This window comes from Sceloporus occidentalis, unplaced genomic scaffold (assembly GCF_023333645.1).
Source record: "Sceloporus occidentalis isolate IW3139 unplaced genomic scaffold, rSceOcc1.0.p SCAF_465, whole genome shotgun sequence".
Taxonomy (NCBI): Eukaryota; Metazoa; Chordata; class Lepidosauria; order Squamata; family Phrynosomatidae; genus Sceloporus; species Sceloporus occidentalis.
The window spans coordinates 190,049-217,939 of record NW_028317445.1 but is presented as its reverse complement, the minus strand read 5'-3'; the positions used below and the strand labels follow the sequence as shown (position 1 = coordinate 217,939).

General features: G+C 42.6%; 2 protein-coding genes across 2 annotated transcripts; both read right to left on the bottom strand.

Moving 5' to 3' along the window:
* Positions 1-7,767: 7,767 nt before the first annotated feature.
* LOC149271748 (heat shock cognate 71 kDa protein-like) lies at positions 7,768-11,830 on the bottom strand. Its single transcript, XM_089507160.1, has 8 exons — positions 11,626-11,830; positions 11,009-11,214; positions 10,647-10,799; positions 9,942-10,497; positions 9,283-9,485; positions 8,994-9,192; positions 8,287-8,519; positions 7,768-7,994 (listed from the first exon to the last, which is right to left on the bottom strand). Exons 1-8 carry the CDS (start codon positions 11,828-11,830, stop codon positions 7,806-7,808), a joined length of 1,944 nt encoding a protein of 647 aa, XP_089363286.1. The 3' UTR covers positions 7,768-7,805.
* Positions 11,831-17,464: 5,634 nt separating this feature from the next.
* LOC149271747 (nonsense-mediated mRNA decay factor SMG9) lies at positions 17,465-22,604 on the bottom strand. Its single transcript, XM_089507162.1, has 13 exons — positions 22,449-22,604; positions 21,876-21,950; positions 21,495-21,714; positions 21,194-21,291; positions 20,911-21,023; positions 20,368-20,479; positions 20,119-20,214; positions 19,425-19,510; positions 19,090-19,196; positions 18,848-18,955; positions 18,474-18,596; positions 17,665-17,809; positions 17,465-17,543 (listed from the first exon to the last, which is right to left on the bottom strand). The coding sequence occupies exons 1-13, from the start codon at positions 22,602-22,604 to the stop codon at positions 17,465-17,467; spliced, it is 1,518 nt and encodes a 505-aa protein (XP_089363288.1).
* Positions 22,605-27,891: the final 5,287 nt, after the last annotated feature.

Genomic DNA, 27,891 nt, shown 5'->3' with positions numbered 1-27,891 from the left:
TCACCCAAACAGGATTCGATACGATCTCTAATAAACATTGTTTAACTTCTTCTGCGGTTTCCTTTAAGAACCTGACATACCTCACCATTCCGTACAAGTAGAAATCGATAAACCTTTAATTGCCTAGGTACTGTTGACATCTAATAAGCCTTAAACAAGGTTCTCCGTTCTGAAGGCGGAGGTTAACAGGCTTCAACACCTAACGATTACAGCAAAGGAACGGTGAATATAAGAATTAAGATCCCTTATTCTTTGCACTTTCAAGTCCATTGCTTTGACTTAAGACGAGGACTACCTAAATCATCTAATCTAGAGCCGCTCAATGGTTCAATGCTGAAGGAAAGTCCATCACAAGCAACTGGATTACAATAAAATTAGATTAAATAATCAGTGATTTTATCTCAGATAATAAACTTTGGTCAACATATCTGTTTTTTTTAAATTCTTCTTTATTTAGCCCAAAACCAATCAAATATAATCAAATTCCATCATATTACCAAAGATGTCTCCTAGTGCCCAGTAGATACCAGACCATTCATGTTTCCGTTCCCTTCTCAGCTCTACTATTCTACCGATTCTACCAATTTTTATAATTGACCTATTTTACAACTTGACCTTCTTGTATATAAACTTTGCAAAAAAACAAAAAGTCCTCCCTTACCTGGCACAATGCAAACCAGCAGACACAACAGCAAGATGGTCTTCTCCATCTTTAATGGAGAGTTCGTCTAGAATACTGGCTCACTCACTTACTAGACTCTAAAATATATAGCTTTACGCCCATAATTTCCCACTCCCTTTTTCTTCCGATGAGTAACACTTGCAGAAAATAGCACAAGTGATAATTAATATTTGGATAACTATCTACAAGAGAGAAAGGGGGGGGGGCTTGTCTGATAAACTGTTTCCAAAATATTAAGGAAATTCCTTAGGAGCCACGCATTGTGCTTAATTATCACTTATTGCCGAGACTCTGATATGAGGAAACTTTTTAACCGTAACCTTTTTTTTTTCTTTAAACTTTTTTTGGTGTAATTTTAGGTTTTTGGAGAATAAATCTAAAATAAAATCTGTCTAGGGTTAGAACAGGCAGGTGTCGTAATAAGATAAAAACGTATTATTAACAGAATTCAAGGAGAAATCGTATGTGCTGTGGTTGGCGCAAAGCAACCGTTTCTGCCTGCTTCCACGTTTGGGAGGACTGGTGCAAAAGTAGACAGAAAATGCTACTTTTTGCCCCGAAATAGAGACGGCATTTATGTGTTAACGCCTAAGGACATGTTTTAGCAATGGCTGAAAGCAGACGTCGTATCCCAGTGCTCAGTGACTTAAAGACCCCAACTCTGGACAGCCTCCATCATGTACATGGGCCGTTGGGGAGCCCAAGAGAGTGATCTCAGCGGAGGGACTGCCTTCCATCAATTTCTCATGTTTTGACCTTGACCTTTCCATAATACGAGCATTTTTATAGCAGATACCTTACAGCGCGTAGAACTCTCCTTCAATGTTCCACCACAATATTACCCTATCACACACTATTACTCTAAGACCTCATACAATATTTTTGTATGCATAAGTTGGGGAACAAAGAGAATTTTAGGGACATTATGAACAGTAACATTTTTAATGGATATATTGAAGGCATCCCCAGGAAATCATGGCCCAACAGAGCTCTAGGATGGATCCTGACAGGTTTTTCTGCGGACCAATGGGTCCAAGAACCCAAAGGACCTTTGATATCTCCCCATCGGCAATTAAATCTTCTGAGTAACAGAAACCAGTAGGAATTCCCCCCGGTGAGAATGTGAAATCTTAAGATTTATGACTAATTATCCTGCAGGGAAAAAGATACTAGATTTGCTACCTTGCATTCGGTCTAACGTTGGGCGTGACGATGCCAATCCACATCCATCTCAACTAACGTTGGGCGTGACGGTATTCCAATCCTGTGTTAGCAACAGAGTCCCGAAGTTACGAGATCCATAGATTTGTTTTGTTGTGTTGCTTAGAGTAACTCTTCATGGGAACGAGACTATTATTCACTTTGAACGTTTATTTCCATCATGGGTTGCCCCGGATGTACATCCGTCTAACCACCAAACTGAAATAAGTTCTGGCTCAGAATGTTAAAATCTGAATCGGCCGTTATATAGAAGGTGCAGAAAGTTGAAAATGACCGAAATTACTCAAAACTCACAAAATTAAGCAGGCCAGCTAGTATTTGGCTAATCTTAAAAAATGTGGCCTTTAATGCAAATATTTAAAGGAACACTCCAGCCATCATGATGCATATGATAGTTGAGAGGTCCCATTAAATTTTCATGGTGTCTCTTTTGTAAATGCATGGGGGGGATTCTGCCCCTTTCCCCACCCCCGGAGAAAAATGTGGTGCATGTCCTGGCTTATGAACACCGTACGTGAGGGTCTCAGACCCCCCTCAACATGTGTGGAAAGTGCTCCAATCCATCTCAATAGGAGCACTTTCCTGCCATTGGCTGCTTGAAGCAAGCAATCAGTGCTTACATGTTTTTTAGAAGAATGCATATGAAAGTACTTATGGGGGGGGGTTAGGGCACTTTAATACTCATTCATCTATAGTGGGGTTGTCAGGGACATTAAACTGGAAGAGAGGACACGGTGAAACCCTAGACTGGCGCTGATGGGTCTCATAATACTTGCTTTTATCTTTCCCACCCTGCGTGGTTAAACATGGCATTTAAACTCTCACACACTCACACACCACCCTGACATAACAAGTATGCGCACGTCTTTCTACATTCCTCATGTCTATTTCTCCAACAATGGTTTCCCCATCTTGAATTCTTTTTAATTCGTTAATTCTATGTTTAATCTGGGTTCGAAATTTCTAATGGTATCGTGTCGAGCGCCGTATGAGATCTATAAAATAATAATAGCCATGATTACAGGTTGCGGGCTACGCGTTGACTCATAGATCCGAGGGAACCTATAATAGCTAGCTGCCTATGACGAGAGTCACACCCTGAGTATCAGAAGCGCTGGACCTGTGATTAACTGAAAACGAAAGATGGGTTCTGACATTTAGAATACATCTAGATCCAGTAAAAGGTATCACTCCACAACCTTCACCATCTCACAAGGCGAGAGGGTGGTAATAAGTGGAACAGCCTCCCTGAGAAGTGATAGAGATGGTGAGGGAATATAAACATGCATGGGATGGGCATATGGCTCCTAAATCTAAGACGAGACCAACGACTGATTAAGGTTTGAGTCTTTACGGCAGGAGAAACGGGCAGACTAGACAGGGGCCGAATTGGGCCGATCTGCTGGCAGATTCTAGGTTTGCAACAGATCTTGTCTTCTCAATTATAACGCCATCTTAGAAAAACCAATCCTCTTGTATTCGCGAAGTCTCCAGCTAATACCACATCTATCACCACATTCTCCACAAGATATATGGTTAGAATCCAGAGGATTTATCTCTTAGATGCAACAGAGCCAGAAAAAAATTTATTGATCATCTACGGAGTCATTGATCCCCGGACCAACTGGTAGACTGTTGACTGCCCATCTGTTGACGTTGGTTGGGGCCCAAGCAGTTGTCCTGTTTGCCCAGTGGAATAAATTATCGCACCCATGAAATATTAACTATTTGCAATCACCGCAACTGGAACATTCTAATGAAGTCTACAACTGATAGTTCCCAATAGCTTTTGGGTCTTTTCTTTCGACTACCCCGTCCCCGGGGCCATTTATCTGCAGCCATATCGAAGGCAATAGCTTCCTACCTCGGAAGAGCTCAGCATAAACTATAGATAAACAGCTCATATATGGCAATTAGGCAACCGTGTAATACATATAATGTAATACTTGTTAACCAATTTATTTAATAACTTTATAATTACCAGCAACACATGACCAATACCGAAGGTTCTAGCGCAATTATGAGGCGCATATATAAGTCGTAGGTAATTACGCTTGGTCTGTACAAACTTTAGAGGAGGAACGCTAATGTCCAAGCAGCAAAAAGTTTAATGCGTTTGGGGAGCCAAAATGTGAGAGTGGAGCAAAGTAACTTTCTTTTGGTTGCTATGACAACCGCTCCACATTCAAGAGACTGCCTTAGAATTAACCTTCATACATAACCCTTATATTTTTAACATGGGGTATATAGAAAGGGGCCTTTTAAATACATGTATTATTTTTTTTTTTAAATGCTATTAAGTATCTAATTTAAGAGAATCAAGGTTTTTTTCACGTTTGTATAAATGCATTTGATAAAAAAATGTGCAGAAACAAAAGGGGTGGAATTAATTAAATGTAGGGGTCTACTGTATAAGAGTTTATTAAATATTATAATAACTGGGAGGAATTATTTGATCCAAGATGTCATGTTGAAATCATAATTATCGTGTTGTGGATTTAATCATGACGAACCTTGCTATGATGTCATATCGTGGCGTTAGCGTTAATTTCCATGGGTACAAATGCTTTGACCTCCAGAACATTTATAAATCTCTTAGAAATAATAAAAAAAAATATAGACAATATACATAAATTGTAAGCTCCTAAGATCAGCCCCCTTCTCCTTCTGTAATAAAATGTTTTATTATATCGTGTGTTTAATTTCAGGCTGAAACATCTCCACCCAATTTTTATTTGCCACATAGTGTTACATCATAGCCATCACAAGGTCAAGACATACGATACAAACTAACCTTAAGCAACTACAATTACATATTCTCTTCTCTAGCTATATATACAGCCAGCCACACCTCATCATCTATGAGAGTACAGAGTACGTAATGTTCCGACCACATGACGATAATATAATTTATGATATAGAACCTTCATCTTAAGTCTCTGATCACCCAATGGCAAGCTGCTTCTTAGATTTTATTATTTTATTAAATATTTAATATTTTTAATTGGATAATTTAATACAATTTCCTTAGTTTGGTCACTGACCAATATTGTATGTATTGTATGGTTGGGAATGTCAGTATCAATGAGAAGACCAACGTGTGAGGCTGGAGGTTCGCTACACTAAATATATGAATTGTGACTTTGTTAGCTGACTGCTGATCATTGCATTTTGGGATCAAATTTTGCGAAATTCTTATCTACTAGTTACAAGAGAAAGTCAAATTAGAGAAAAACAAGACCGTGATTTTAGAACCGATGTTTTATGAGTCACATAGTTTGCACCAAAACAATTTAAGTACAAGACATTCTTCTATCAAGGTCGTACTACTTGCAAAAGAAGGCACGTGATGGCCCATCATGGAGACCTCGTCCATTCGTCCCATGGAGCTGTTGGTGGCTTAAAGGGAGCGTAGACCTCAGAAGTAACTTGGTTGATATTTTTGGTGGTTATACAAATGTACAAAGGATATAGATTTTTAGTGATATAGAATGTGGAAGAAAGGATATAATAAAGATAGACAGGGAGAAGTGGCAGCCAGTGTCACTGTGTGTGATGAGTCAGGACAGAGCCCTGACTTGGCTTGATGAGCTTTCTGTAAGAGGGACCTACGGGGGTTAGGTGGCCAGATGGTATCTAAGGAGACCTCATTATTACATTACATGTATTTTTATAGCGCCAGCAGATTCTGTAGAGTTGTTACAATCCTAGGAAAACATTAAAGTCACACACAATAACAAACTGGAACAGAAGGAGAAAAGGGCCCTGATCTTGTGAGCTGACAATCTAGTCAGTGGTTGAGGGGGAAGTGAAACAGTAGGAGAGGAACGGCTTGGATGGGGATGAGTTCATAGGCTCTGGATGATCTGTTAAGGCTGTTGATTGTTCAGATGGTTTCATTACGATGTTGGCTGAGAGTGTTTGGTGAGAAAGTTGTACGCTTCTTGAAAAAAGTGGGTTTTGAGAGATCTTTTGAAAGTTACGTATGGAGGAGGAAGTCTGACGGAACGGGGAAGGGAATCCCAGAGAAGGGGTGCAGCACCTGAATACGGGAGTGAGAAGAGGCAATGATGGAAGAAGAGGGACGCAGGTCATGAGAGGAACGCAGAGCGCGGTTAGGGGTGGATTTGGATAGGAGGGTAGAGGTATAGGGGGTGCAGAGTCAATAAAGACGCTCTGACCACCCTTTGTGATTATTGTGCTTCAGGCTCTTCTGTCAACGCTCCAACCTTTAATCACACTATTGCAACATAATATCAGTGCACAGTTTATTATGGTTTGCGATGAATCACACAAAGGACATCACCACGCAGTGTTTGTGATATCTCACCGAGGTGCCGTAGCAAGCCTCATAAAAGACGGCACCGTCGAAACTGGGAGACGAAGAACTAGGTCAATTTCACTCTTGCTCATCTCTTTCTTGCTCTCCGACACCTCAGGGCTTTAACGCAGATCGGTGCAGTAAGTTATACATCAACAAAAGGGCTTCATTAACCCACTTACTTAAAAGATTTGAGGTCTCTCTGACGGCAAACAGATCACTTAAGAGAGCATATAGTCTCTACGACTTTAGAATCAAAAACATTCCAGTATTAAAATCATCTCATTTTATTATTACTTAAGGTTTAAACCCCTGATCTTGGCTCCTTATTAGCCAAGGATGACTGTAAGAAAAATGTATCATGCTGGGTAATAAACATTTCTGGCATCAACATTTTCCATTAGAGTCCTTAAGACAAAATGGTAGTCCCACCAGCAAGGTGGTGACCATTGATGAATAGTTCGAGGTCTACACACTGTCATTGAAAAGGCTTTGGATCTAACATATAGAGAAGTATATTTTTAGCTTGGTTTTGACTCGGTTTTGACTCTTTGTGCCACAACGTTACCTGTTGACCTTCTTCTGTTTTTATTCCAATGATGATTGCAGGTCAACGACCTCACTTCATGGCTCCAATTCTGTAGAGGTTCTACACAGATGTTCCAGAGTCAGGAGATCATTCATAAAGTGCAGCAAATATCTACTAACTTTGCTTATAAAATGTTTGCCTACTTTACCTACTCATCTGTATAAACTCCCTTCCTCCAACTTGGTGTTCTTGAAGGTCATTTTCATCCATTATGGAATGATCCTCAATATACAAAAATTTAGGCAAAAATGCTGAAACTTGAAGATAGAATGAACAACCACCTATGGGCCCCGATGTGGAAAAACCCAATTTTTTTGTTGATCCCCCTCATGTAAACCAAAGACGATAAGTCATCGGATCAATTAACTCGTTTCCCTACCTCTCTTCTTTGAAAATCGCTTGTATTCACTTACTGCTTGTATCTCTGTCCATCACCGGGCAAGATATACTTCTTCAAGCATCTAAATCATTGATTGCATCGATCTCAAAAACCAAACACGGCATCTTTTATATACATTGTTTATTGCTACATAATGAGAGGGTTTTAATGGCACATGGGCTATAGATTTTCTTATAGACATATTTATTTATTTTTAAACAGGTTAGTAAAAGAATGTGAGTCTATTGTGTTTATATATGATGGAACCTACATTTTATTTGGTGCTATGACCTGCAAAATATTCTATCTTTCAGGACCCTTTTATTCGCATAATGAAAGGCGTTGAGTTTTAGAGAGCAGAATACAAAAGGAGCGTATGTGTTCCATACGCACACAGCAGAAAGTGTTGGGAGCACGATGTTTAGAGATATAATTCCTTTTTGGTGAGTGGTCAAAGTGGACGGTACGGGAGGCACATAGGGAGAGAAGCATCTTATGTTGAAAAGAGCTAACGTAATAGAGTATGACCTATGGTGGGCTATAACCTAACTTCTGCAGTGCACGGGGAAGGAAGGTGCTCTGATGGCAGCTTCCTTTATTGGCGCATATATGGCTAGTCGACTTCTTCAATAGTTGGTCCAGAAGAGCCACCAGCACCACTACCGCCCGCTCCAGGGAAGCCCCCAGGCATCCCTCCTGGCATTCCTGCCCCTCCTGCCCCCTGGTACAGCTTGGTAATGATGGGATTGCACAAGTTCTGCAGCTCCTTCTGTTGGTGTTCATATTCTTCCTTTTCGGCCATCTAACGAGACAAAAAAAGACACAAGGAGATTAGTAAATGGGCAATGACGATACAGACATGGGGCAGATGCAAAAGGTTTTAGATCCCGGATGAACTGCATCGATAGATTTAATGAGGATTAGTAAAAGAACACTGTTTAAAGTATTTATTAAAACATTTTTGAGATATTTTAACAACAGGAAATTCAAAACTTGGTCATCACATTTGTTGTAGGCTAGACTTCCTTCTCAGACGGAACAGTTTAAATAACAATGAGGAAAGCAACAATGGATGCAACAGTGGATCCCATTACCTGGTTCCTATCGAGCCACGCTATGACCTCATTGCACTTGTCTAAGATCTTCTGTGTATCCTCTGGGCTTATCTTGTCCTTCAACTTCTCATCCTCAACCGTGCTCTTCATATTAAAAGCCAACGATTCAAGGGAGTTCTTGGCCGTGATCTTCTCCCTCTGAGACTCATCTTCCGCCTTGTATCTGTCGGCCTCTTGTACCATGCGCTCAATCTCTTCCTTGCTCAGACGGCCTTTAAGAAGAAGAAAAAAAGAAATGAGTGTGGAGCAAGTTCCGGGTGGAAATATCATACATTTACACTATGGTTCTTATTTACAGTAGCATCGTTTGTGGGGTTGGGTGGAAAGTTTTTTAGGTCTTATTGGCCTCCACTAGACCACCGAGGACATCTGCCCCACAAGTAATGGCAAGAGAGAAGGGAATTAACAGTACTTACATATGCCGCTTGTTACTAAACAGTTATTAACCCGCTACAAGAATAAATAAACAAAAATACATCTCTTCCTCATTAAAGTTGTAACCAGGAAGTTTAAGGAAGACTTGAGTAAGCAGTAGCCAATTATACCTGACCTCATATTTATACACTTTAATAAGGAAATAAGATGTAGTCTAAGGTGCCTCAATTAATTTGAAAGTCAAAGAATTCCTATCTTTGTAAAGTCTCCTGGAATGGTCACGTTTGGTGGATGTCGGTTCCTGCACTCACCCTTGTCATTGGTAATAGTGATCTTATTTTCCTTTCCGGTGCTTTTGTCCACAGCAGACACGTTCATGATTCCGTTGGCGTCAATGTCGAAGGTCACCTCGATCTGGGGGACGCCACGAGGAGCCGGTGGGATGCCCGTCAGCTCAAATTTGCCAAGTAGATTATTGTCCTTAGTCATGGCTCTTTCACCCTCAAATACCTACGAGCAAATCCAAAAGTTCTATCGTATTGTTAAGTATATTAAAATGTCTCAGTAAATAATCTGTCTGTGTAAAGTGTCCTCCTGTACCTGGATAAGGACTCCTGGTTGATTGTCGGAGTACGTGGTAAAGGTCTGAGTCTGCTTGGTGGGGATGGTGGTGTTGCGTTTGATGAGAACAGTCATGACGCCTCCAGCGGTCTCTATGCCTAATGACAGTGGGGTCACGTCAAGCAGTAGAAGGTCCTGAACATTTTCAGATTTATCTCCGGACAAGATTGCAGCCTGAACAGCTGGAAGAAAGGAAGTTCTAATTTAGGTTTGAGTTTTTGGGTACATTTACCCACAGTAATGCTCCCAAGGAGTGATTTTTTTTTAAGATGGGTGGCACTAGGCCCAAATATCCCATATGTTCTCTTCCTATGCAATGCGTATATTGATGGAAACCTTTACATTTATCAATGTCAAAATGAAGGCAAATCCCAGATTACCAACATTCTCTTTTTTATTACTCTAAAGTTAAATTACCCAACATTTAACCATCTACCAAACTGAACCTTGAGGTTATGAGCAAGCATTCTGAATGGTGGTGGAGTAAAAAAAACTCAAATTAAGGTCAGAATTTTACCCCATTTCACATATGGCTAAACCCTTTATCCACAAACACATACACACACTAACCTTCAGTCGCACCACCAAAATACTAGGCCTACTGGGTCAATTTTGCTATCTGTTTTATGTCCACTAACCTGCCCCATAGGCCACAGCCTCATCAGGGTTAATACTTTTGTTTAGTTCTCTCCCATTGAAAAAGTCCTGGAGGAGCTTCTGGATCTTGGGAATACGTGTGGATCCACCAACCAGAACAATATCGTGGACCTGTGCCTTATCCAGCTTGGCGTCCCGTAGGGCTTTCTCAACTGGCTCCAGGGTTCCACGGAAGAGATCCGCATTGAGCTCCTCGAAGCGCGCTCTAGTTAACGAAGTATAGAAGTCAATGCCCTCATAGAGGGAGTCTATTTCAATGCTGGCCTGCGTGCTGGAGGACAAGGTACGTTTAGCTCGTTCACATGCCGTACGTAGCCGTCGGATGGCACGTTTGTTCTCTGTGATGTCTTTTTTGTGCTTGCGCTTGAACTCTCCGACAAAATGGTTGACCATGCGATTGTCAAAGTCCTCTCCACCAAGGTGGGTGTCACCAGCTGTGGATTTCACTTCAAATATACCATCTTCAATAGTAAGAATAGACACATCAAAGGTTCCTCCACCAAGATCAAAAATTAAGACATTCCTCTCACTACCCACCTAGACGAGTTGCATGGAAACAAAGAAGTAAGAGGAATACGTCATCTGCACTTTCTCTAGCCTGTCACCAAAGTTTACATACGTTTATGTTCAACATTGTTTTCTTTGCAGACATATACCATAATTCTCTGCTTGACTCTTGCACTTACCTTCTTGTCCAACCCATATGCTATGGCGGCCGCAGTCGGTTCATTAATGATACGCAAGACATTAAGTCCTGATATAGTGCCGGCATCTTTAGTAGCCTGTCTCTGAGAATCATTGAAATATGCGGGGACCGTGATCACTGCGTTATTGATCGGCTAAAACGTCAGGAGAAGAAGAAAAACAATTTAGTTAATGCTCCTGTATCTCTATCTTTAGAGTCACTGGACAACTTCTTCTGCATTAAGGTCTTTGTTACTAGCTGCTCTATATCTGATGCGTATATGTATTTGTTATTCAAACGATTGCTATCTCACATTTAATATAAAGGTTCTTTTAACCTATTTGATTTCCTCTCCCATCTCACCTTTCCTAAGTAAGCTTCGGAGATCTCCTTCATCTTGGTGAGGACCATGGATGATATTTCTTCTGGATAGAATGTCTTAGTCTCTCCTTTGTAGTCAACCTGAACCTTGGGCCTCCCGCCATCATTAATGACGGTGAAAGGCCAGTGCTTCATGTCTGACTGCACAACATGGTCATCGAATCGTCGACCAATCAGACGCTTAGCATCTGCAGTAAGAAAATATTAGGTTATGCGAGGTATCTCAAGTCTCAAAAGAGGGGTATCTTCCAAAACAAGGTACGTTTAGCTCGTTCACATGCATGCTGTATTGTGCATTAAAGGGATTTTATGACTTCTGTAACTCAACTTGGGGAAAACTTGAAGGGCAAGTTGGATATTAGTTTCGTCCCTCAAAGTGGAGCTAATTCTCTCCACGTTTCACAGCATTTACTGCAGCATTTGTAATCTTTAACGTTGGTAGCATCAACTATTTGAGCTTAAGTCGGGTCCAGGAGTATTTAAGTATATAATTATTGGGTTTTACTTGAAAATAAAAACATATCTGACCGGTTTGAGGTCTAGTAGATAAGTTCCATGGTTTATGTAGAAAACACCTCTTGGACAGGGTTAATTCTCACCAAAAACTGTGTTGGTCGGATTCATGGCCACCTGGTTCTTCGCAGCATCGCCGATGAGTCTCTCGGTGTCGGTGAAGGCCACATAACTGGGTGTTGTGCGGTTTCCTTGGTCATTAGCAATTATCTCTACCTTGCCGTGCTGGAAGACACCCACGCATGAGTATGTGGTGCCCAGGTCAATGCCAACTGCTGGACCCTTGGACATTTTGCCTGTTGGGTACAAAATCCGAAACACAATCTCATTTTATCTGTTTTCATACCATTTAGACGCGTTTCTAAGCACATTTTTGCAAGCCCTGGGTGGAAGGGCTGGACAAGTGACCTGGTCGACTTGCTGGGTAGTTTCAAGATAAAAACTTGTTGGTATTTTTTTAATTAATAAATTAAAATCTACCTGGCTTGACCTAGAAGGTAACTAAATAATTCCCAAAGCAGACAATCTGCATCGAGAAGGCTTTCCACTTTCTTCCGCAAGGCTTGAGACTCGACTCTACTTTAATTCAGTTTTGTTTTTATTTTTTTTCTTGGTAAGGAACTACAAATTAGAATGTATTGCTAAATCTTAACATGATGACACGTATCTATAGAAAAAGAACAAAGGCAACTCAACCCATAACACATTTGGAAAATTCTGTCGTAATGAAAATATTATTATGTCCAAATCATGGGTTCATATGTGGTCACGTTCTGACTGACTCGACATCCATCGGCTTTGTAATGTTACAAACTCCACAGCCAACCACCCCCCCAAAAAATAGACCAATGAAATGTCTCCGTTGAAACTTTTTGGGACATCGCCACGCTCCTTTATTCATGTGACTTATTGCAAATACTGCCTGATACAATATTGTTTAACAGATCTCCTGTTCTGGATCTTTCTCTTGGTAGAACAAACATTAATCTGGCAGGGGAGGCAATAAAAAAGAGAACCTGCTGGGGTATTTGGCCTGAAGGGGCAGTTTACATTTGGCTGAGTTCCACGTCATGAGGAATAGGACAGAGCGAGCTCCAACGTTCTAGAAAGAGCGATTGTTTGGCTGTTATTCAAAGGGTAGGGCTGGGAGCGGGGCCGATCTGATGGGAGAGGAGGTACAGGAAGGACGGTAAGTTTCGTAACTGCAAAGGCTCCCAGCCGTGTTACGTTTTGGGGGGGAAAAAAAAAGTATTATGGTGACAGCTAGAGGCAGAATTAAAAAGTCACCAACTTTTGGCCCCAGAGTCCATTTGTCCTCGGGCAGCCTCACTCATACGTTTTGTAATATAGTCTTATATAAATATACTGAAAGGGATAGTAAAAGGCTTAGAAGATTAGCCGCTAATTTTGAGTCCAAAAATCACTTTTTTTTGTCTGTAATACTTTCCTTTCTCATGTAATAAGGATTTGCCCTTCTGGATGAAAAAGCCACCCAAATTATTCAGTATGCATGATCTTGTAAGCTTTTTTTTTGGTATTGTAGTAAATTACATAGAGCCCTATTTTTTCGGGGCTCTCATGAACTGGCTGGGGTGGTCTAAAGTCCAGAGTTGGGTTTGAAAGTTAGATAAACGTCATCACAGGCCCTTTAGGACCTTCCACCAAATAAATGGTCCTACAGATCCATGCACAGCTGTAGGACAGGTTGGGGGGGCATTACCGATGACGTAAGGGTAAGCCTTACAACCTGCGGGTGGGCTTCAGACATGTTAAGGACTTTATTGACCGGCTCGGGGGATACCGGCCACCACAGTTATGGTGGTCCTGTCCTGGTGAGTCTTTAAAGCGGGAAGAACGGGCAGGCTGGATGTGCCAAATGAGTCTGATCTACGCATGCCCATGTCTCTACTCAACAATCAGGTGGGTCCACTAAGAAGGCTTGCAACCCGGTGGCAAAGATTAACCCTCTGCGGACCCCCTTGCGATTTGTGTTATGATGTATGCAGTTAATACAGCCGTTCCCTGCCTATGCCAGTGCCGGCTTGTCAACTCCGTTCCCTCTAACCAAATGGGTTAGGTATCCACCCCCTTCGACTCTCGCCCACAAAGTTCTAGAAGGTGACACATTAACCCCTCGTCTGCCAGCGCCCCACAGTCATTTCAAAATTTTCCAGATGCCAAGATGCACCCCCCCCAAAACAGGACATTGATGGTGATGTCATAATTTAAAATAAACAGGAAATCTCTCGATTGGCAATTAAGCTTACGTGTTATTATTGTTAACCACTCTAATAGCCTCATATCAACCCAAAACCCGTGTCTAATCCTCATAGCTGCAAGTCCGTCAACGAGTTATGGTTTTTGATGCATCCATTAAATGGTTAACCTTGTAACATATTACAGAACCGTTCGGCAGGTCTTAACCCTTCCAGCGCCAGATTACAGGGAGGACGATGCAATAGTTAAAACAAAAAGCGGAACCCCATACATCGACTTCTCAACCTATTTACAACCAAGTTGCATATTATTCTATATTCTGTTGATGCTTAAAGAATATAAAATGTAGCAATAATCATTAATAATAATCATCATATTAATAACTTCTAACCAAGTAGCCCTTGTCTTAACATTTTAATCAAGAAATGTCAAGGAGCAAATAGCATTAACTTCTCAAATGTGAAAGATATTTATCACCGTCCCGAACAAAATCAAGCACAACAGGTTAAACGCCGTGGTCTCCGTTATTTTGGAAGGGCGCATGCACTGTTACTAAGTATTCTCGCCAGATTCTCTGCAGGTCTCTGTCTTTCTCACCTGTGTGAGCTGCCTCAGAGTACGCTCTCTCTCTCTTTTCTGGATTCTCTCTCTATCCCTCAACCCACTCTGACTCTCTAAATACGCTCTCTCTCTCTCATAGCCCTGCACAGCCGTGACGCTGTCAGAACGTTCTGGACTTCCCTGCGTTACTCCCAACCCTCCCCTTTCTCCCCCCCTAAATGGTTGGCAGCTACGCAGGCACAGAGAGACAGAGATAGAGGGAGGGAAGGGGAGGCCGAGAGACGGCGGGGTAGAGAGACGTAAGGCCTGAGGTAGATGTTTTAACCCTCTGGATCTTGATAGAAACACAAACGACCTGGTACGCCAACGGCTATAGTCTAAAAACATCAACAGTCTTGGGACTCTCATGCCCGATCCATTCAGTACTCAGACACAGTACTACGTGTACCAGTTGAATACAATGTATCATGCAGTAACAAAAATGCATGCGTGTCATCGGAGGACGCCCATCGATGTCCAGCGACGTTGGCTCGGGAACGTTGAGGAACGTTATCCTCTGCCCGGCTCCTACATTTAAAACTAATTTCATGGTGAAGTAACCGCGTCAGTAATAGCGACATAGAATTTGGAAGTCCACCTCGTGTTCAACCATCCCCGAAATTGCAAAGGGTCCGCAGAATCGGTTACTTAATACAAACCAGGGTTAGTGGATTGTATAAAGCAATGGTTCTAAATGTAGTCCTCAAGCCACTCCAGTGGTCCAGGTATTTTAAATCGCCCTATTGGAACAGAATGGGGCAATTACTAAATCTTGCCCCGTGTCTTGAGGACTGGGTCAGAAGCCGCTGGTATAAAGTGAAATTCACCAGGCCATGAACAGCTCAGATTTTCTTTACATTAGAACTGGCTTTTTCTCTTGTCCCAATGGAGCAGCGTAGCTGTCACTCTGCGCCATCTACAATGTTTTGCCTAGAGGTGAATGAATGAAAACTACGGCATGAATTGGCCAAGTCATTCGTTCGTAAATGCGGCGGGTTTATGGTTAACTGGTTTGTTGCTGTAGTTTCCTTTGAATCTCCCAAACTGAATGAGTGAAACAAATGTAAGAGCATGTAGGAAGCATGTAGAAGTAGCGGTCCGTTATCTTATAGGCGTTGTTATCTTATGATCGCTTTACTCTGCCCGGCTTAGTGCTTCAGCTGCTCCGTGTATCATGTTTACAGCGTCTCTTCGATGCCCTTGATGGGGGGTTTTCTTAAGTGGGAAACGACTCCTTCGACCCAGTTGGCCACTTAATCCATGCATAGGGGCCGCCGTCAAGAAGGAAATCAGTGTCCTATCCCTTTCTGGGGAAGGTGGTCCTAGTATTAGGTAAGAACATCAGTCAGTTCCACACTCAGTCCTTTTGGCGAGGAGGGATTGTTTTTTTTTATTCTTAAAAATGATTTTTATTCTTAGAAAAGGCAACCACATTTTAACTCCAGTTTACATGCTTTAGAGGACGTTTGTCCCTAAAAACAAGGGTGTTGGTTTGGAGCTTACTGAGCAACAAGAAGTCCTTAAACCCCAGGACATCCTCCCAGGACATATCTTCAACTATACAATAAAGGTCTCTTCTTAAGGTCCATGCCAGGGCTTTTCTTAGCTCCCTTTGCCCAGGTATGGGCGCTGGTAAGAGTAGTCGGCCAAACTGGTATATCTACATGGTGCGAATCAGCTGATACGATGTATCTTGATCTTGGATTTACATGGTCAGAGTCGGCTCCAAGTATGATGCAGAGTTTAATTTAGGAGGCTGACGGTATCGGAAGGAGCCTGTACTTTACATGTAGCTAAATGTCAAAGTTCAGAAGGAAACGTCTTGAGGACCGCATGAGGGATTCCTTAATCCTATGATCTGAGTGTCTGTTGTAACTCTAATACAACTGCACTTAGTTACGGTCTCTTTTCTGGATCTCTCGCATTGCTTCTCTTGGCCAATAATTAACCTTGAGTTGCTGTCACACAGCCGCTGAGTCGCAAAAGGCGAGTTCAAGTTCCGACATGACAATATCAACATACGCCATGATAAAGCCTTGTAGTAAGTGTTAAAGGGGTCTTGTAGTAAGTGTTAAAGGGGTCACCAGAACCCCCTAAAAAAGGAGCAGGGGTTGGCTCTTAGCTCATTTCCCACTCGCTAAAAGTCAGATTTGAGTATTGATCAGCCTTTGGTTCCAGAGATCAGGACCAGGGTTGGGATTGCCTGCTTTTGGGACTATACCAATTATAAAATGGCAGATGGCAACTATGACTTACCATGAAAAGCGAACAAAACTTAAATTAATTCAGAATTTCTATGAGGCCCAAAGCTGGAAGAAAATCTTGAGATATTCATATTTAACACACCATTTTTAAAAGGGAACCCAAACCTACTGCCCATTTTTCCCTCCCCTGACGTTTCTAGGGCCAGAATTATCCAATCCACATCCTTTGCCGTAGTTCTCTCCCTTCTGCTCCCCCCATCCTTACAAAGACTCCCTGAAGCAATCAACAACAATCAGCAACTTTTCCTCCCCATTAAGATAACTTCCCTGCCGTATTCATGTAGGGCGGACTTCTAATCCACATATTTTGCCTATTTTATTTTAATGCATAGAACTGAACTGTCTTTTTATTAAATGAATATATTTTGCTTAATTCTTGATATACAGAAAGAAAACCACCAGCAACATACATACAAGTTATTATTTATTATTATTATTTCTTTTTTTATGAAATTAAACATATACATACTTCCAAATTTTCACGAGAACGTTGACAATAAAACAAAAATTGTTCTTGTACGCGAGAACTGCAGCATTAGCCTATGGCTGTACTGGTCCATATCCAGCGGTAGCTGTGGCTGCGTCACATTATAGCGGACAGAGATTCACAGCATCCCCGATGTTCCTCTTCAATAACCAAACTCCATTGAGGTTGGAGTCTTCTGCAAAGCATCGCCTAAACAGGCCACCTGAGATCTCCTGATATTGTAGGGGGGATGCGGACCGCCACAACATCTGGATTCCTGCTTCCTCTTGTCCTCATTCCATCCCTGCCGGCCTTCGATGGCCGATCTCGGTCCATACGCCCCTAGACCACGGTAGATATCCCCACGTACGCCACACATTAACCAAGTAATCTGCTGTACTCAGACAGCGCCGATGACTTTTTCACCGCATCCCAAATCCGAGCCGCGTAGTGGAACCTGGAACAAAAAAATAAAACGAGCTTGAGTGTAAGAATGAAAGAAAGGAGAGGTGGAGACATGTTAGTGAATGGGGTAAAGTCAACACAAAAAGCAGTGTAGTTATGAATAAGGTTCCCACCAGTTTTTTTCAGTCAGGATAGTGTGTGAAAGCTGAGGTCGGGACATGGACGTGATCTGGCTTCGGAGTCGGCTGATTAGGGAGTGGAAACTGGGGTGTCCTTTGTAACCCGGAAGCAGAGAAAAGAGGGGATTCCCTCCTGAGCCTGTAAGACACACGGAACAGAAGATATGGTTACATATTTCAAATAACAAAGGGTGTCTGTCTTCTGATTAGATCCCTCAAGCAAGAAAAATTGGGGAGACACAAATGCTCAAGGGACTTCTTGCTCAATATGACTGGGGTTCTACAAGGATATGGACATGTTATCACTACCGTATCGTAACCATCATGTTTATATGTTACAGACATATAACGCTGAGGATTCTCATGGCCTTAGCAACGGTGGTAGACTGCAGAAGGTGTCAAGACTCCAAGGACCAACAGAAGCAGAAAATGGCTACACTTCTTGGCCCAAAGCAGAAGGTCGCAACCCTTAATGGACCAACAGAAGCAGAACATGGAAACACTCCATGGATATATATATATATATATATATATATATATATATATATATATATATATATATTCCCATAGCTCAACCACCAGTTGAAGGTAAACGCTCATCAGGGACATCGAGGTAGTCTGTCTATATCACCTGTGCTTCCTTGGCAGATTTCCTTGGGGCATTGGATTTAGCCAGGCGTCAAAAGTTTCCTTTCTGCTTGACGTTCATTTTAAGATCCACATTTTCAGTAACTGCACAAGTCACTTTCTGAAACCCCCTGCTGCGTTTAGCTCCATTCGTGGGCCTAGTAGAAGACAAGTACCTGCTCTGGTGATGTCATCGGTATCGGTATCCATTGTCGGAATGAGAAATAAATTAACTTCGGATTCCAGGAAGTCATAAGGAAGGCCAGGGAAGATGTTGCAGTCCACCATGGAGAGCGCGCCTGGAAAGTGCAAAAGCAAACTGTAACACATACCCTATGCTTCCTCATTGCTCCTTTTCTTAACAGAATTATCCCTAAAATATTTGGAAACCATGTTTTATTGCCGGCATTGCTATTCCTCTCGCTTTTATCATGGCATGAGTGACTGTAAACTATTAAATATGCAGCATCCCGGGCACATTACTGTGCGGTTTCCCAATTATATGGTTAGGTAATCATTCCCTTATTGTTATAAATTGTTATAAACGTACCTTTGTATCGAAGCCTGGAATGCATCATGATTTTGTCTATCACCGTGTGCATTTGCTTGAGGTTGAGGGGGCAGAAATCTTCCCGCTTGGACTTATTCTGCAAAAAAACTTCATAGACAAAGGGCGATATATGTTATTCATAGCGCTGGATGATGATAAACATGCATATTGTCTGATAATTGATCCCTATGGCTGTAAACCTTCAGATGGACGACTGAAGAGCGGGGGGTGCTTCTACTTACCCACGTGGGGGTAATACTCGATCCCTTCATCAGACCCACAGGAGCTGCCGGACTCGTGGCTGGGCGATGGAGTCGATGGTTTAAGCATTTCGGCTGTCTGAAGAAACCTGATAGGAAGCTCGTGTTAGAAAAGTCTAACAGACTTGAGGCTATATGGTTTTCAGTTTTAGGAAACACGTTGGACGTGTAGCTGCCGGTACCGGCGGTTCTTTCTTAACGATGCCACGGGAAAAAAATTAGACCGACAGAGTTCATCCACAATCCCTCCCCATTTAGCAGCGTTATTGGAGAGATTGCCTACATTTATATACCAGACTCACACAACACCAACTCACCGGTATAAATTGAAGTCGGTGAACCAGTCCTGGACAACGATGACTACATGACAAACCGTGAAGAGGAAAGCAGCGATCTGCAGGGACTACGCGCAAAGGAGACGAGAGAGAGACGGTAAAACAAAATTTCCAGACTCCTATTGGTATAAGACACGGCCATAAAATGATCGTGTCTTACGACGACACGTCTGGTAGATTGCCCCATACGCTTCCACTCGTAAGTAGTAAGGCAGCCGGGACAGGGACCTAATTCCCAAAGCTTGACGCTAAGAGGCCAACATCCAAGCGACTGATTTCATGTGATTTAAAGGGATAATAAGAATTCCTTTTTTTTTTTAGGATGTGGGTAAAACTTTTAGTTTTTGTATCATGCCTGTAAGCCCAACACTTGCTTAATTCTCTTTCATACAACCAGGACCTGCCTGACCAAGCCGGGATGGGAATATGAATGGAAAACCACATGACATAATAAAACAATTATTTACAAGCAGAAATTGTACGTAAAAGGGACTGGTTTATTTTTCCACCCCGGCTTTTTAATTAAAACAGTAAAGAGGAGCCGTATTTTCCGGAATCAGAAAGTGGGGCGAAACTTATCTCTGTACTGAAGTCTCACGTGCCTCGAGTACGTCTATATTAGTGGAAAGCTCATGTCTAACACCGGACGTGTCTGTTCTCCGGGCCGATCTCATACCTGCATCTCCACGTAAGTATGGGGAAGGTTATATTCCGGAGGGAGCTTCCTGTCATTATTAATCAAATGATCCAGTATCGCTGGACTAAGAATAGGCTGAAAACAGGAGAAAAAAAATCTATATTATCAATAGTAATAAATATATTAGCATGGAAAGTTTATGCCATAGTATCGTATAATGTACAAAAAGTTAAACCAAAAGGGTGGTACGGGTGGGCTGGGGGTGAATAATATAATTAGAATAAATACCTGTGTATCCAGGAAAATGATTCGCTCCTGACTGATGAAGAAGTCGATGCCGCTTGTCTGGTTCCCGGCTCTCTCCCTCACTTCCTGACTTTGCATCCTGAACACAAACGACCTGGAACCCAAGGGATGGAAATTAATAATTAATCAATCTCTAATAAAACAATAAAAGAAAAGCCCGAGGTCTGTACTACAGCAGGGGTGTCAAATCAGTCTGTAATTCTTACAAAGGGGAAAAACCAGTCACTCAAGTTTGAAAATAGCATTTGTAGGGATTTCCAGGCCCCCTACCAGCTGATCATGCGACTGGGACATCATCAGCATGCGCCAACAGCCCCTTTCCAGCTGATCAGACTGATATGAAATCACAAACATGGGCCAACAGCTTGCTTTGCTTCTTACCAACTCATCAGGGAGTATGGACAATACAAGCGAAAGCCTTATGCGCAGGCAGAACATACAAGCAATCATGAAGGTTGCCATAAACCCGAAATCGAACAAACTCTAGGGCGCCATAGATAAGCAATCCAAGCATCTCACAGGTACCTTTGGTCATCATCTGGCGAGTTGGAAGAAAGAAGAGACATCACTGTGGACTTCCCGGTGCCTTGTAACCCAAGGACGCCAACAACAAGAACGTCTGTCTGATCCAAGAGGAACTGGAACAAGGGTAGTTAAAGCACATTAGATTACTACCCAAAACTGGTTTATTTGGGGAGAGGAACATGCTTCATGATTAATGTATACATCTCTTTTAATATACCTTTTATATGTTTTTTATTTGCAATATATTTTATCTGTGAAGGAAAAGCACGGGTGACTACTTTACCTCGATGGCGCTGTCACACCAGTTCATGTACTCATCCACCAGCTTGATGCAGTGCTTCATCTTCTGAGGTGGCATCAACTTTGCCTGACCCACCACAGCTGCCAGGAAAGAAGAAATGGGGTGAGACCTACTGCTAGCAAAACTCAACTTACCCCAATGGATTGTAAGCCTGCAAGGGCCGGTCGCTCTCCCCCTTCTGTACCATATGTCACTGGATATTGTCCGTTTTAACTCATTTAAGTTGTTTTTATAATTTGACTCTCCTCTATTTATAAAACGCCATGTGCCTTTCAAGACTTACGGTCCACGCTGCCGCTGGCCGCCGAGCCCATGCCTCTGTTCTGGATCTGATATACCGGTTGAGTGGGGCGCTGTCCTTCCTTCTCCACCTTTGCTGCAGCAGCGGCTGGCGGTAGAGAGGGGCTCTCCGTGGTGGCTGAAGCTTTACCTTCTTCTCTGGCCTTCATCAGGACAATAGGCTTTTCTATGGCAGCAGGGGCTGGTGCAGGAGCCGGCTTCCCCTTAATAGAGCAAATATATATATATATATTATACACACACATAGATCATAAAAACTATTACTTTATTCTGGATTAAGATAAAAAAGTAAAATAGAACATTTAGCTGAAGGAGAAGATGCAGATGTTAAAAAAAAATGTGCTAAGGGGGGCCGTTCACTTACACGCTCGGTGGTCGGCTTGGCCAGGATGATGGGAGTTTTCTGCATAGTGTAGCCACTGCTTTCTTCATTCCCGTCCTGAAGGAGGAATAACACACGAGATGTCAAACTTCAAAAAGACTCCGGCTGCATCAGTGGATATACGGGAACCGTCCGCTCCATACTGGTCGCTTCATACCAAATAACAGAAAAAAACAAAAACAAAGGGGCAGCAAACAACCCCCCCCCCCAAATTTCACTATAAAATCAACCACTTTTTTAACACATGCTAATCTCGTGGGACGTCTGACGACACAAGATTTGCTACCACTTGTTTTTTTATATACTTAAAACATGAGGGGTGCAAGGTCTCAGATGGAACCCATGTGCCGCGGCTGCCCCTATCTTTCCCCTTTCTCATTATTTTCCCCTCTTTCTTTCTATCTCTTCATTCTCTTACTCTCTCTCCTCTTTCTCCCCACATCTTACCTTGCTGAATTTCTGTAGTGGGAGCTCAAGGTCTGCTCCTTGAGTCCTCTGTTTCAGTACTCCATGAAGGTGAGCACGGCTTTTTAGTCATTGTGAGAATTTACTCACCCATCTGTCTTGATCGCGGTCGCGCAGAACGGGGTCTCTATCCCGCCCCGGCTCCGAGAGATTGAGATTCCCGGCGGGGCCCTGGTCCATCCACCTTCGTCTCCTGTTCCGCCCTGGGATATACGTGCTGGGCTGGCTGTGTCCGGAGTCAGACATGGTTCTGTTGGGCGAAAGTCAAATCAAATAAAGAATCTATTATATTTTCAACTAAGATTTCAAGTCAATAACAACAAATCCCGTTTCACGCTCAGGAGACGCTCTGGTTTGTTTTTTTTTAATCTTATTATTGCTGGGACAGAACGGGCACCTACCCCTGTGTGGCATACAAATGCCACATACCCCTGCCAGGCACACACACGCCATATACCCCTCCGAGTCTCATATATGCCATGTATCCCTGTCTATCACACAGCTGACATGTAACCCTCTATTATAGATGCCACGTTTGCCACATATACCCCTGTCTGGCACATGTATGCCATATACCCCTGCCAGAAACATGTATGTCATACACCCCTGCCTGGCACATGTATGCCATATACCCCTGTCTGGCACATGTATGCCATATACCCCTGTCTGGCATACTGCTGTCATGTATCCCTGCCTAGCACAAATATGCTGCCATGTACACCCCAGGGTCTCCCCTCTGCCCTTTACCCCAGGTGGGTGCCCACTCACCCGCTCTGTTCTGATTCCCTTCCCTTCTGCCAGCTTAAACTACCTCAGTCCGTCACTAAAACACAGCCGCCTACTGGCAGAAACCGACGAGTGTAGAATGGTTCCGGGGGAGGTGAGTTCCTACCCCTGGAAAAGCAGTAACAGTGATAAGAGGGGGGGGGGCAACGAGAAAAAAAAGAATGCGGCATTACTGATTAGAAAATGAATGAAAGGATGAAGCTGTGTGTATATATGTGTATAATAATAATAATAATAATGCTTTATAAATAAATATGAATATCTAATCCCAGTTACTGTATGGGTATAAAATGCTGCACATGACATGCGCTTTCCCTTTAAATAACTTCACCCCTTCCTCGTTTGCATGCCGGGTACTGTAGTGTTACCGCTATCCGTCCTTAAATCCATAACTACGATTCCCAGCATGCTGTGCGGTGCTTGTTATTACTTCCTGTCATATCTGCAGCCTGGTTCCTTCCAGGAAGGAGCTTGATACATTGTATACAAAGTTTGAGAGGCTTTCTTTTTTGGGGGGGGGGGGACGACGACATTAATCTGCTCTGTGATTGGCCTATTTGCTGAGCACCTGGGTCACATGATCACCATAGAAGGTTCCCTGACTATAAAAAGGTGAACGCTTAATTATATATTGATACAGATTTAGAAGGTCAGAGAAGGTGATTCAGTTTGTCCTTAGAATTATCATTTCAAGCTGAAAGTTATACCCAATTAGGAGTAAATAATATTCTAGAATTATTATATAATATAATGATGTAATTAATCATTTAAGCAACGCTAGCCGATCAGTAGAGGATTGGAAATCTAGGAAGTATGGGAATTTTTAGATGTCTTTCGAGAGTCTTTGGGAATCCCGGGGGCCGATCATCGCATGGAGTAAAAATACTCTTACTTACTGTACTTCTAAGGGAATCCCGAAAGGACAGGTTACTAAAAGTGACCTTTATGGGGTTTTTTTTGTTACAGGTGATCGGAATTCCTGATTTCTAGGTATGGACGCCACCCTTGGCTTTGAAGTTGGTGCTGAAATCGAACTCAAGGAGGGTGTTCTGGAGGAGCCCTCACCGTTGAAAGTGGTGTGTACAGATCGCCGGTCCCTCAGACTGCATATATATATATATATATATACCGAACAATATAAATTTCAAAGGGAAGGTCCTAGTGAAAAGATTTACTTTTACATATTAAACACTACATGGGACAGGGCAGGGCATTGTAGGTTTCAGAGGATATCATGTTTTCATGAGCATGAAAGCATTACATGGACCAGTAGAATTACCCCCCCCCATGTAAGTAGTCATGACATATTCGAGACCTGACTCTTCTTTCTGTTCTGGATCTTCAACTAGGAGAATACGCCGAACCTGTCAGGTTGGCACGATATGCATTTCCTGGACGAATTGAGTAGCGATGATGATTTGGAACAGAAGCCTGTTCTTATCTCTGTTGGTGGAAGTGAAAACATGAAGTCATACCAGTCTTCATCCACTGAAGCTATGATCCAGAACGATGAAAGAAGACAAGTAAACAGGGAGATTGACATGTTTTCAGTATCTGGTGGTCTACCCAGTGGGTTACATTTATACAGAGCCCAATTAGATGGTCAACCTGGGCTCTGGAATACCCCATACAACAATGTTTCTCGTAGACAGATGAAGGCCTATGTATTCCAGAACTCAGCCTTGGACCAGGTGCCTTCAAACTTGTGCAGTGGCTTTCCAGAAATGAACTGGCCGCAGGAGATGAAGAACTTGTTTGCTCCGAACTTCAGTTATTACAATGTCAACACCAATTTTAGAGGCTGCGTAAGGCCCTCAGTGGGAAGTCACACGTGTTCGCGATGTGGACGTCATTTCCGACGCTTGTGCAACCTAGAGAAACACTTGTGTTTGAAGAGAGCCATGGGCTTCCATTCGAAAATGGGGAAGACTCTTGTGCAAGTTACCCCTAGTGCTAAAAGCAAAATGGAAGTCAGTGGGCAACAAAAGAGTCATGAATCCAGCAATGATATCCCGGAACAAATGCATGTCCAGGCTCAGAAGGACTTTCAAGCAATACAACAGTTTTACATCACTAGACCCCAACAGGTGCCTAACATTCAACCAGTATACACCATTTTAAATACTGAACCACCGCCAGTCACTCTACTGAGGACTCAGCAGTTCCATGCTGTCTCTACGAAGTATGAACCATGGAGACTAAGAAAACCATGTAAACCCCCCAACCCTCTCCGCTTCAAATGTGACAAATGCGAGCGTTTGTTTAGACGCAAGTACAACCTAGACATACACATTTGCTTTTATAAAGACCCTAAATTCTCTATGCTAAAGACTCTAGGTGCCTCTTGTGACCCAGACAGAACAACTCAGCTGGCACCTTCCGTGAAACGAGGTCAAGATGGAAAGCAAGCAGAAGGCTGTGTTTCAATTAGGTTAGGCCAGCGATCCTGCCCAGGATTAAAACAAGGTACAAATGCGCGTAAGATGACGGCAAAAGGAACGTTGTCAAGTGGTAGTGAAGTTTGCACCAAAATGCCAATGTTATGTACCCTTGGAAGAGAAAGTGCTGCGACAGGGGCAATAGAAGAGACTAAGGATCCTTCACAGATGGAGAAATCACAAAGTAGTCATACTGAAGGAAAGAGCGATGGAAGGAGGTTCCACTCTTGCGAAGAGTGTGGCCGTACATTTCGTCTTACGGACGCTCTCATGCGACATCAAAATGGTCACAAGAAGAAGACGTTTTTCTTCAGAAGCAAGGAAGAAAAAAACGATGAAGGTTCTAAGAATAAAACCTTGTACCATCTAGATATTGCAGAGTCAGAGAGTTCAGTGGTGGCAAAGAAAGCTGAAGTCAATGCCAAAGTAGAAGGACAGTTAGGTCAACATACTTTACCTAAAGGTGATTGGGATGGTCAACTCTGTGATACGAAGAGCAAGCTTTCCGTCCGTCTCCCATTGTCCATGTCACACGCATTTTTGGAACGTGTCTCCAGACGATCGCAACTGTCGAGTTGTTGTCGAGATTGTGGTGCTTATTTCACACGATCCTGGCAGCTTAAACGGCACCAGCGCAAGAAGAAGAGCGCGCACCAAGGTGGGACATTAAAAAAGTATAAATGCAACTGCGGTCGAAACCTCATTGGACCTTTGCACTTCCTTCGCCATCAGTTACAGCACTTATGCGACACGGCATTCATATGTTCTGTGTGCGGACGCGCTCTTCGTGGTTACCGTCAGCTCCGCGCCCACAGCTGGCGTCATCCACTTGTATCACGTTTCAAGTGCAAATGTGGAGCAGCGTTCACCCGGCTACCTCGATATCTGTGGCATTCATTGGTGAACGGCAAAGCTAACAGAGCAAAAAGACTGGAAGCTTAAGCTTTTAGGTCCCTTGGATAGATGTGTGTGAAAGAGTTAAATCTGAGCACTAAAGAGCGATTCCTTTCCATTTTTATCATGGAACAGTAGAGGGCACCATATACAAGGTTTACACGATGACACAACTGGAAAACTGTTCTCTGGACACAAATTACCTTCTAGAATTTTTCTGGAATTGGATGTGAGCTATTGACGAAATAACCCAGAAAATCATAATAGCGTGTGTGGCCTTAGAACAAAAGCCCGAGGCCAGCGTTGTGGTGTGACTTGGTGCTCCTGCATGTACGGTATGGTCTGTTCTTTTTCTGTAGGATGGACGTATTTAAGCTACCGGGTATCATCATCAAACACAATTGTAAAAGTAATAAAGGATCTGGTTACTATTTCTTGAGTGTACAGTCCTGTAAATTTCAAAGGGTCCGTTTACAGAAGTAAAAAAATGGAAGGAAAAATAACACCTGATATTTCTCCTCGTTAATGGAAATGCCTAAAAAAATGTGATAAATGTTTTTATTTTTTTTATCACAATCCAAATTACAGCGTTGAAGAAAACTCTTTAGATGGTAAATACAGCGACGTGACTTGTTTTGTTAATAAATATTGTTTCCACCCTGTGTTATCTTACAATGCCCCAGCCCGGCTGCAGCACTGGCGTAATTGGGCAGTCACTGGCCTTAAAGTGGCCCTGCCGAGTTGCGGATACCGAGGATCTTCCCTGTAACTGACCCATTGAGTAGCAGGCCACCGAAAACGTCTGTCTCCCCCATGGACCTGCCACCCTTGGTCGGCATAAGCCAGGATGCCTATACGTCATGATTTGCCCATGCCAGTGGCGGATATACCCGTGTTAGCCACAAGCTCGGCACTAGATGGCAACAGTAAGACGCTTTATACTGATACAAGTCCTTTTGTAGTTCAGTATGTCACCCCCCCCCCACCTCCCCAGGACTCAAAGTGAGAAATATAAGTGCCAGTGAGACTTGTCTGTGTTTGGAAAAGTTAGAAGAAAAAAGACCACAGAAAACATTCATCATCGTCTAAGTTTTATTCTTACAAAATATACAAATTTATGTTATGTACAAAAGAGATTGTTTACAAAAGCTCTTTATTGTAGCAGTAATAAGGCACAAAAATTGGAATCACTGGCTTGTAAACTATTATCCCTAAGAAACCAAACAATCCAAAGTAAAAACCAAAAGTGGAATGGCGGAAATTGGCACCGATACTACACCCGTCCAGCCAAACCATGGCATTATTAATATTAAAGGAATGTTTTCCTCGGATTCACCTTCAAAGGGAAATCTCACACAAATTATAGACGAGGATGGACAACACTTGAGAAGTTTAACCAACATTCCCTTTGGAAT

Coding starts and splice junctions, on each gene's coding strand:
- LOC149271748 (XM_089507160.1), bottom strand. CDS start 11,830: ATGTCCAAGGGTCCAGCAGTTGGCATTGACCTGGGCACCACATACTCA. Junction 10,498..10,646: donor CATATGGGTTGGACAAGAAG/GTAAGTGCAAGA, acceptor CAACTCGTCTAG/GTGGGTAGTGAGAGGAATGT. Junction 8,520..8,993: donor CACTATTACCAATGACAAGG/GTGAGTGCAGGA, acceptor TTCTTCTTAAAG/GCCGTCTGAGCAAGGAAGAG.
- LOC149271747 (XM_089507162.1), bottom strand. CDS start 22,604: ATGTCTGACTCCGGACACAGCCAGCCCAGCACGTATATCCCAGGGCGG. Junction 21,951..22,448: donor ACCGCGATCAAGACAGATGG/GTGAGTAAATTC, acceptor TTCCTCCTTCAG/GACGGGAATGAAGAAAGCAG. Junction 17,810..18,473: donor CGATGACATCACCAGAGCAG/GTACTTGTCTTC, acceptor TGTGTCTTACAG/GCTCAGGAGGGAATCCCCTC.